The sequence below is a fragment of the Cydia strobilella genome, chromosome 20 (assembly GCF_947568885.1).
Source record: "Cydia strobilella chromosome 20, ilCydStro3.1, whole genome shotgun sequence".
NCBI classification, from domain to species: Eukaryota; Metazoa; Arthropoda; class Insecta; order Lepidoptera; family Tortricidae; genus Cydia; species Cydia strobilella.
The window spans coordinates 7,832,990-7,844,236 of record NC_086060.1 but is presented as its reverse complement, the minus strand read 5'-3'; the positions used below and the strand labels follow the sequence as shown (position 1 = coordinate 7,844,236).

The window sequence follows — 11,247 nt, the reverse complement described above, 5'->3', positions numbered from 1 at the left end:
GCCTGAGGATGGATTCCCAAAGAATCCGAAACATGTCGCCAAAAGCGACTAAAAATAATAGTGAGTAAAAACCGTACTGATAAATATTTTGAAATAAAAATATTCGTTTTAGTAAGCTTAGAATAAATCTAAAAGTGGAAAAATTAAGATGGAGTGAGTTCAAGCCCAAGGCAGTATTTTTGCGCTTTTAAATCTATTCTAAACTTAATACCATCGGTCGCAGATGTTCCTGCTTGTTAAAAAAATAATTCGTTTTAGTAGTCGTGAAACAGTACCCAGCCCAGTATCTAATAATTTAATATATCTCGGCGAAAAGAGGTTTATAGGCAGAGGTTTAGAGGTGCATGCTCATAGTTTTGAACTTAATAACTCTCCAGCCCAGCCTCTACAACAATGAAAGATTTGCCGCCAAATGAAATATTTATGACATTTCTATTATTGTAGGTTTAATAGTGCCGAGTGGTGGCTTTTACAACAGTTACCGCATTACCGCAAACAGTCGTACCTCAATACAATGTTGACATAATACCAGGTCAATAATAATTAATTATATTGGTACCTATCGAAGAAAACTGCATGTATTACCATACCAATAACCGATTTTTAAAGTCCGAATGCTTTTAAACATACATAAAAATGATATAGTTTCATTCACTCATTCGATCAGTTTATTGGTTAATTCACCAGAACACAGGTACTTGTTCAATGTCTGAACATGACCTCATTTTAAATACCAATTTAAATGCATCCGGATATCCGGAAATAGTCTCCTGTGAACCATTAATGTTAATTACACAGTTATAACTGCCAATGCAATCCGGTTGAATAATTCATTTTAAATGAGTAAGTTTTGTGAAGGTCTTTGTTCTTTCAAGGCTGGATTGGTGTTAGTATCAATAGTAGCTGCAGTCCGACCAAAGTTTCTGTTTCAGTTTCTGCAGGTTTCGCCGTAAAAATATTTTTTCAGCCGAAGGTTCGGTTTCAGCTAACTGCCGTTGGTTGTTCGGTTTCGTCAAAACCGAACCTTCAATTTCGGTTCCGGCAAAAAATCCGATTTCGTTCGGACACTAATAGTAGCGCATAGAACAACGCGCTAAAAGTACCTATCTGCCACCCTAATAGCTTTTCAAATATTTATTTTTTATGAGTACGGTAGGACTTTTGACGTGTGGTCACATCCGCTATTTTAGATGTTAACTGGATTACTGTAACATGGATTGGCTTAATATTTACAATCTGTGTATTGGCCACATGGATATTGTAGAGACTCTTTGAAAATACATTATTGAGCGCATCAGAAGCTTAGATGTTTCAGGAGCTGATTCAACCCTCAATAGCTGTTTTTTTTCTAGGGTGTTTTTTTTTATACCACGTCGGTGGCAATCAAGCATACGGCCCGCCTGATGGTAAGCAGTTACCGTAGCCTATGGACGCCTGCAACACCGGAGATATTACACGCGCGTTGCCGACCCTTTAAAAACCTGTACACTCCTTTTTTGAAGAACCCCATACTGTAGCCCCTTGGGAAAACCTCGGCAGGGAGCTCATTCCACAGCCGAAGCGTACGCGGGAGGAAATTCCTCTTAAACCGCACAGTACGCGACCATTTAGGTGTTTTTTTCCGCCCGCATTCATTATACGCTATTAACAGACATGAAAGGGGATGAACTATTTCTAGCAAGGCCAGGGTCAAGTGTAAAGCCCTAGGACATTTTGTATTGCTGAGAGAAATCATATCATCAGAAAGTTTCGATTCCAATCAATCTTTTTGTAACATTTTATTTAATTTGCGCTCTTGGTTTGTATCTTATGTTGGGCCACAGATCTAGGATATTGTATGCCTGTGGTTTGGGTCAAATATGCTGCAAGCTGATTTAAAACCTATTTACTCATTCATTAGTATTTAGTGCGAATTCATTTTGTCACTAAGCGCTTGTAGCAAATTTATGAAATCTCACTAAACAATAATCAATTCAGCAACGCTAAATAAAGTCGTATTTCCTAACTAGTCTCATAGTAGCTTCGTCGTCTTTTTAGGCATACCTAATTGTGTGATTAAATTAAGTCGTATAGGTATCCGTACACCCGTTCACTAACAGCTTAGGGTGATTTGTAGCGTTTCGTAATGAGGCTCGTGGATAAACGGCGGGGCGTTTACAACCTATTTGCAAAAAGGTTGTAGCTACAAGGATAATATAAACACGGGTTTTCTTGGAGGGCAGCTAGGTAGGGACTTTAAAACATCACGTAAGGATAAAAAAAAAATTGTAGGTAAAAATACTTTTGAAAATTGGGTTACACAGCATGACTAAAATTTAGACCTGGAGGGTGGAAAAAGAAACAAATGCAATCTTCTATAATATAATAGGGATCTGCGAACTGCATTCTTTATAAATGCAATAGACAAGTAAATAAAATTTAAATTAATGCAAACAAAAAAAAACTCAAACTCAAAACTCGAGTTACTTTTTTAACTTCAAATTAAATATAATTACATTGTTCCATTTTATTATATAAAATAACGCAGTTTAAAAGAATTATCTACTTATTATTTATAATAACCCTATGAAATTTTTGACCAGGAAGAATTTTCGCACCTGCAGATTTCAATACTCCTTGGAGTATGAAAATGTCATGTACGTCCAAATGTTGCCACTTTTAACCTACTTATTTGAATGTTCTTTTTAATAGTTAACTTTTGTCATTATTCTATTGGTCTGATCTTTAATTTTTCTTTAGTAAAATTGTGATTAAGGATGAGGATGTTTCAATTAACGAAGATAAATACCTTAAATAAATAAAAAAATGCAATGGGCTTCAAATACCATATGTTCTGTGAATAAATGATAATTCAATTCAATAATGTATAGCCAGCATATTCTCTGTAACAGAAATCCATAATAAGGTTTATAATCTGTTGCTGCGCTTAAAACCATTGTCTATATTGCCACATCGAAAAAACTATTTGTGTCAAACGATTTTCGACCATCACAAATCACAATTTCACATGTCCAATAAATCGCTACGTTTTATTACAAAAATAGGATTTCAATCGTCGCAAATCTGAATCACGCCATCCATACTTAAGAGGAAAGGGGACGGCCGCTTCTCCATACAACCGTAGTCCCCATTTTCCTCTCTGGATATTGACACTATGGAAAATATTTTTAAGTAATTTAATGTATATTAACCATAATATATGTAGCTATTTTTATGGCATGGGTATGGTAAAAATAATCAGAAAATCGAAAAAATTTGAACGTTAGAACTTTTTGATTATTGTAAAAATTAGGAGCGTAAAACAAATTTCATATAAATTTTTGAATGCTCTAACTCTTATAATAATTCAAATTTTGACAAAAAAAAAACAACAATCGTAGGGGTATAGCTATGGTTGATATACAACTATTTGTGTTCAAATATTTTCAATAATCTTAATATCCAGAGAGGTAAATGAGGATTACGTTTGTATGAAACGGCGATTTCGCGCGGGTCCTCCACTATCGTCTTAAGTACACATCTTTTTCAACTGCCTCATCGAAAACACCTACATTATTTATTTGAATATCCTACATACATTTCTCAACTTTATGCCTGAAGTTTAACGTTCTATTTTCCTTGGAAATATACGTTTATATCTCGTTTAAAGGAAATAGTATGCTACATCGTTCGCGTAGAGTGTAAGTCTCGTTACAGGGTTTTTTAGACAAACGACAGTTGACCTTGTCACTCAACGCTAGAGTCCCTATTTGCTTAGACAAAGAAATGGCAACAGCTTGACAGGAACAAGAGAAAACTTACAATTTCACAGTAACAATCTTGATTTTTGTCTTTTGTAGTGTTTTGTTAGTCTCACGAGAGGCGAAGGCTTCAGTCGAAACCATTCGATAAAAGAAGTGCCAAATGTGAAGGGGATCAATTCAAACAATGCCGTGTGAAGTTAAGGGTCTCCAGCAAGCTTGGTTCTCCATACAAACGTAGTTCCGCTCTCATTTTTAAACGAATGGCTTGATTGCTCTGAAACTTTGTACTAACAATAGGATAAGGTATATCTATGTCTGTAATTAGTTTATGTAGCTTCAGATATCATAGTTAAAAAAATAAAGCGAATTTAAGTTTTTCATATAAAAACTTGTTCTTGCTCTAGTTCGTTTGTTTTATAAACTGGAGCTATATCAACTAATTTCAGACCTAGATATACCTCATGTCATTGTATGTGCAAAGTTTCATTACAATTCAAAACGTAGTGTAAAAATGAGTGGAACTACGTTTGTATGGGAAGGTGCAACTCGGCCGAGCTTGCCGGGGACTTAAGGATGTCCTGATTTAATTCAAAAGATGCCTTAAACGTGTTGAAAATTATCAAACATCACAACCTTCCATTTCATATGACAAAACTATAACTAATCTTAAACTGCAACTATCACGGTTTATTACTTCCCGATTTATTAAAAATGAATTGTGTCAAAAAACTACCACCACCATGGTTCGTGTATGGTGTGAAATAATTTACATACAGTCAACATCCCTAATATCCTTATTGGAAAACTATAAAATGAATCACAACCTCTGCTGTGACACTTTATATAGTCCTCAAATCGCACTCGGGGGATCGGGTGAGGAGGATTCGACACAGTTTTGCACTTAGACGTCTGATGACGTTGGATTGATGGTACAACCTTTATTACTTACACCTTAATGTTGTTAATCCTAGCCCGGAGGCCAATTAAAACTTACATTTTCACATCAAAATTATATCTAAATGATGTTATTTTGTTACTAAATGGTTTTTGTATCTTAATGGTGTCCCGTGGGTCTCGCCCGCGCCTCATGCCCAAATGCCCAATACATGTACGGGCAAGTATACATACGAGCGAAATGCACGCGCGAATGATAACTAAATGACATCAATTTGATAGCATTTTGATGTCAAGATGCAAGTTTCAATTGGCCTTCAGATCTCAACAGGGTACCTAGCCAACATGCCAGTCGTTTACGCTCCGTAACGAACGAAATGCAATTGTCACTATCGCACTAATATGGAAGAGTGAGAGACATAAAGCGCTTTGTTGTTCTTGCGCAAGCGATTGTCACTTTGGCTATGCACCCAGGTCAGCTGAGCTGAGATGGACTTTACAGTCTTGACACAGTTTATCATGTACTCAATATCTTGTTGGTAATCTGACTCATCTGGAAATGACAATGAAACCAGAGGAACCCCAACAGGTCAGCTGAAGTTGGCTTGACACAATTCATCATATGGGTGGAAGTCTGATGCGTTGTAGTTCTGGTACAATCTTTGTTCCCTACACATGGTTATTAATCGCACTCATCTGGCCTAGAGGAAGCAGGCATGGCTCAACAGGTCAGCTGAATTTAACTTGACACAGTTTTTCGTATGGATGTCTAATGACTTTCGAGTGTTAAAACCTTCTTTATTGACTCATCTGGCCTAGATGAAGCAGGTCCTCAACAGGCCAGCTGAAGTTGACTTGACACAGTTCTTCAGGATGGATGTCTAATGCGTTGTAGTTTTGGTACAAACTTTATTCCCTACACACGGCCCTACACACAGGTACAGCCCTAGCAGATGAGCTTAAGTTGACTCGACACAGTTATTCATATTATGGATGGATATTTGACGCGTTTCAGTTTTGGTAACATGGTTGTTAATCGCACTCATCTGGCCTTGACGATGAGGCGGGCACCACCCTCAACAGATCAGCTGAAGTTGACTTGACACAGTGGTTCATATGGATGTCTGAGGACACGTTGGAGTGGTGGTGCTCGCGCCGCCGTGGACAGCAGTGGCGGTAGGGCATATCACCGCATAGTGATCTGGGGACAAAAAAAGATTTTTTATAAAAAAAGATTGGGGTCCAGGTATATTTAAAGAACTGTCAAAAGAGATTCAGAGAGTCTCAGGAAAACTTAAAGTATTTTAGTTTTTTTTAGTTTTAATTTAGTTTTATTTTATATATCTTCGTTTTTCAACAAATGTATTGTTATTTTTTAATATAAAAGGAATATATTAAAACAAAATACGTCTTTATTGTTAAAGGAATAAAAGCTTGTGCAGACATTGTTTAATACCTGACTGTACGCATATCATCCCAACTTTGTGTGCCACATGAAAGCTTTTCACATAACCGTATTCGCAAAACATATTAGGTAGGCCAAACCTGTTGCTTCCTTTTCATTGCGAGGAACAAAAGAGACTTGGAGCAGAGAAATATTTGCCGTATAACACCGAAAATATTGAGAAAACGAAATAAAATAAAAAAACCGGCCAAGTGCGAGTCGGACTCGCGCACGAAGGGGAAGGGCACGCAAAAAACGGCACAAAAATCACGTTTGTTGTATGGGAGCATTTATTTTATTTATAGCTAACATTTATTTTATTCTGTTTTTAGTCTTTTTAGTATTTGTTGTTATAGCGGCAACAGAAATACCTATACATCTTCTGTGAAAATTTCAACTGTCTAGCTATCACGGTTCATGAGATCAACCTGGTAACAGACGGACAGACAGACGGACGGACAGCGGTGTCTTAGTAATAAGGTCCCGTTTTTACCCTTTGGGTACGGGACCCTAAAAAGAATTTCATGTTATCTTTATTTAATTTAACTGGGCTCGTCTCAATCGGGTAGCTACCTATACTCGTACTTCAGGTTTAAAATTTTCTCCGAGCTTTAAAATTTTCTCGGAGAAAGACTGACTGGTTGAGATTAAGAATAGTTTTGAAGAGATTAATGAGCGGCTTTTTATTAAGCTGTAGGTACCTACTTTTTCTTTTTTCCTCAGAATTAGATAAAATTTGGTGTTAAAAAAAAAGTAGTAAATAGATAGTAGGAGGATTAGAGTAGGTAATTACTGTAATTAGAGTTGCCTATTTTTTCCAATATAATTTAATTAAATACAGAATTCCCCTAATAATACTACACCAAACCCAGAGCTCTAAAACTTGCATCTTTCAAGTTATCTGCATTGTCTGACCTCCACCGATGAACAGCTGCCAGAAGTTTGAACCCAAAAACTTTTTCCAGGAAATGATAGTACTCATAGCAAACTGTTTCGATGCTCTCGAAATCGTGAATCATTTTCCGAGGCTAGCTCTCCGTCTATATCGGATCTTACCTTTGAAGGCCTAAGCGGTTGACGGTTCCTTGCAAATCCTTTTATGTCCCTTTATTTCCTTTTACGAGACCGTAAATGTGTCATGGAAGTGGGTAATCCTGACTGTAACAGGCTGTTGTTTAAGATTACGCGAGTTGCGGATGTAATCGTTTTATATGTGCTCGTTTTTTACACGACTGTCCAAAAAAAGGAGTGTATGTGTTCAGCGTTCATGTTTGTGGGTTTCTTTTCACATCACCAAATCGAAAAAGGGCTTTTTCTTCCCTGCTAGGAAGGATCAAAGTGGCACTTTTCTTCCCTGCTAGGAGGGATCAAAGTAACACTTTTCTCTTCTAGGACACTATTTAAAAAAAAATTGCGCGTTATTTTTAGCTTAAATAATATTTTCAAACATTATAATTACCTCATAGGTGATGTGAAAAGCAATATGTGTCACATGGTAGCAAAATTATTTCCATCTTGGGCGTAACATACTTGAATCTCTCACTACGCTCAGGATTCTACTTTAGAATCCCTCGCTACTCTCGGGATTCTATTATAGAATCCTTCGCTTCGTTTAGGATTCAATTGTACGCCCTCGCCGTAAATATGTCATTTTGCTCCCTTGTGACACAATCTACTAATTTTCCATCATAACTTGCATTTCAGACCGCGTGTCTAGCATGAGTTGCGTTCCCGCGCGCTCAAGTCCATACATACTTGAAGTCACCCAAGATGTATGGAGTCGCGCGCGAGAACGCAATTCATGCTAGCAGGTCAGATAAATTTTATTTATATATATGTATGACAAATCGAATACCATTACTGAGTGTTTGTAAGGAAACAATAGTAATTCTAATTATTCTATTATTGTGGTATTGGACAAATCAAGGCATAATCTTTACTAACGCAAAAAGCCTAGCAGGATTTTTAAATCAGAAATGCATCCGGAAGGAATATGGTGGAGGTAACAAATGTATAAAAACTTAGGATGGGTTCAAGCGTAATCATGTGATTTGTAAGCTACGTAAGTTCAGCAGAAATTCTAGTCGGCAGACCACTCATTCTGCGTCGCCGCGTGAACCAAACAGGCGTTTTTATGAAACCGAATGCAGCAGAAATTGAGCAATCAAAACTACGCTCGTCTTGTTTCACCATTTGACAGGCCAATATATATATATGATTTTCAGGTATTCAATACCGACAGCTGAGATCTGATGAGTGTCAGAGTCAGAGCGTTAAGGTTACTGTTATTAACTAGCATTATTAACTTTCTAGCGTTTCCTGCAGCAATTCAGTCGGCTGCATTACTGTCGCAAATGTAAAAATCGATGTTGCTGCCCGGATTTATGACATTTGCGGCAGTTTTGTCGTGCTGCAATATTGCAGCAGTAATGCTGGTGTATCTGAACGGTACCTTTATCAGTGCCGATGATCGGTATGACATTAGATGCTCAAATTGAGAACAGCAGGAATAACATTTCTGGATTATATGATGGAAACCAAGGGCATCCACTAGCTGGCGCGGGCATACAGAGCGGATGCGCGATTTAACAAAAAATATAATTCCACCCGAGCGCGTGCACCCGACCCGTGCACCCACGTCAGCTAGCAGACGCTCTAAGACTAACCGCCCGGCCACGACATCGCGCGGCGGCCATAGGTTGCAGCGAGACACAGCGATCGGACCTTTCGTTCCACCTATGGCCGCCGCTCGCCGCTGCCGCCGCCGCGCGATGTCGTGGCCGGGCCGTAATGAGTAGGTAAACACATTGGGTGGGGACTGACCTACAGCAAGAGGCCAGCGTCTTGCGGAAGGCGGCGCGAAAGTCGCGGTTGAAGTACGCGTAGATGAGTGGGTTGAGCGCAGAGTTGAAGTAGCCCACCCAGAACATGCCCGCCACCACGGCTGGAGGGGAGGGGCACGCTGGACCGCAGAGCGCTGTTATTATGTACCTGTTGAAGAACAATCATTATCAAACCCGACCGCTAAGACCCAAACACCCAAACACTAAGTTGACCACTGGTTTATTCTGTTAAGTCGATAGAGACCTATACGAAATGGATGGATTTGGGTTAATCCGGGGGTGGTGAATGGCGATACTGGTGATTGGCAAGTTTTGGATTTTCATCATACCTTAATACATTCACTGCCAGCGACCTATTAGGCGGGATCTATGTTTGTAGGCGCTATTCGCTACATATGGATTTTCCTGTGTTTTGGCTACGTTCGTAGCGCGTAGCTTGCGCTGGCAGTGATTGAGTTAATGGAACTTTTCGAGTAACAAAAAAATGGTAAAATAAAAATTGTCCAAATGAGGAAATGTCTAAACATTGTTTTGCAAAAAATTCTGTTGTGAAACATTTTTATGCTGTTTGTTGAGTTGGGAAATGATTATTTCGCATTTATATTCTTGGTATAAAATTTTGGTAAAAAACTTTCGGTAATCCATTTAGTAACCCTAAATAGGTATATCAAAATTCGAGGGAAAACAGGCCCTGGTAAGTTCAGTTTTTTTAGGGTTCCGTACCCAATGGGTAAAAACGGGTACCTATTACTAAAACTCCGCTGTCCGTTAGTCTGTCTGTCTGTCTGTCACCAAACTGTATTACATGAACCGTGATAGCTAGACAGTTGAAATTTTCACAGATGATGTATTTCTGTTGCCGCTATAACAACAAATACTAAAAAATACGGAACCCTCAGTGGGCGAGTCCGACTCGCACTTGTCCGGTTTTTTTATTTTAGTAAACTTACCATAAAAAGAAAGGCAGCCAGCAAGCCAAGAACGCAGACATGATAATGCCCAGCGTCCTCGCCGCTTTCCTCTCTCTCTTCATCTTGTTGCTGCAAGCGGGCTGCATCTGTATGCTCTGTCGCTCTCGCATCACCTCGCCCATGGAGATGCCGTTGATCTGCAGATGCTTGTCCAGCAGGAGGGCTGCTACTTTACTCCTGATGAACAAAAGATAGCGTGAGGCTAAAGTGGAGATACGTAGGGCCACTTGCACCATCCCACTAACCCGGGGTTTACCCGTCAAACCGTTAACCCAGTGTCAAATCGTACTGGTAGCCATGGTAGTTCCAGGTTCCCCCCCCCCCTCAACGGCATTGACGGAAACGCCGCAGGGGATGTAGTGGGTATTGTCCTCCCCTTCTCTGGCTAGCAACGAGGAAGTTACGGGAGCGAGAAGCGAGTCCCACATACCACCCCATGCATTTACCCCTGTGTAAAAAAAAAGTTTAACCGGTTAACCCCGGGTCAGTGGGATGGTGCAAGTGGCGCTTAATAGCTTAGCTTAGGGATCTTGACACAGCCATGTTGAATTTTATAACTAAATTTAGTAGTAGATAGAAAATGAGCAATTTATCACAAAAAATTGTAAACCTAAAAAATGTATGGGAATAATAAAAAAATACAAGACCTCAAAGCTTTATAATTTAAGATTTTTTTAAACATCCATAAAGGAAAAAAATAATGGTTCCATTCGACTTTTTATTAATAACAGACAATACAGAACTCTTACATAAACGCAATATTTCACCGACAAAACCGCAATTTCCCTGTTTTCCATACATCAAAGCGGCTTGTAAGCAATAGTAACGTCACAAAGTATTGATATTTTGTTAGGAATGTTTCGTCAATAAAGAGCGTTTTTCAGGTTTTGACCATAATTTGTGACTTTTGTATTGCTTTAAGGCAATGGGTCCCATACAGACATTTGATCCTCAAAACAAACCTGATCGACTGATACCATTAATAAAAATTGTCAACTAGCACTACTACATTTATTCAGCCAAATCGAAAGTCAGCGGTTCGAATTCTGGCTCATAATAATGCCATTTGATATTTTATCAGTTCCTTTTTAGGGTTCCGTACCCAAAGGGTAAAAACGGGACCGTATTACTAAGACTCCGCTGTCCGTCTGTCCGTCTGTCTGTCTGTCACCAGCTATAGCTAGACAATTGAAATTTTCACAGATGATGTATTTCTGTTGCCGCTATAACGACAAATACTAAAAACAGAATAATATAAATATTTAAATGGGGCTCCCATACAACAAACGTGATTTTTTTTGCTGTTTTTTTCCGTAATGGTACGGAACTTTTCGTGCGCGAGTCCGACTCGC

The 11,247-nt window shown here is 38.8% G+C and overlaps 1 protein-coding gene across 1 annotated transcript in view; it reads right to left on the bottom strand.

Annotated features, from left to right (window-relative positions):
• Positions 1-5,669: 5,669 nt before the first annotated feature.
• Positions 5,670-11,247, bottom strand: part of LOC134750783 (octopamine receptor beta-1R-like) — a 33,666-nt gene continuing 28,088 nt past the window's right edge. Inside the window, exons 2-4 of the mRNA XM_063686026.1 lie at positions 9,875-10,072; positions 8,905-9,072; positions 5,670-5,838 (exon numbers count right to left, since the gene is read on the bottom strand). Of these exons, the coding sequence (XP_063542096.1) occupies positions 5,670-5,838; positions 8,905-9,072; positions 9,875-10,072 (535 nt within the window). The remainder of the gene's footprint in view (positions 5,839-8,904; positions 9,073-9,874; positions 10,073-11,247) is intronic.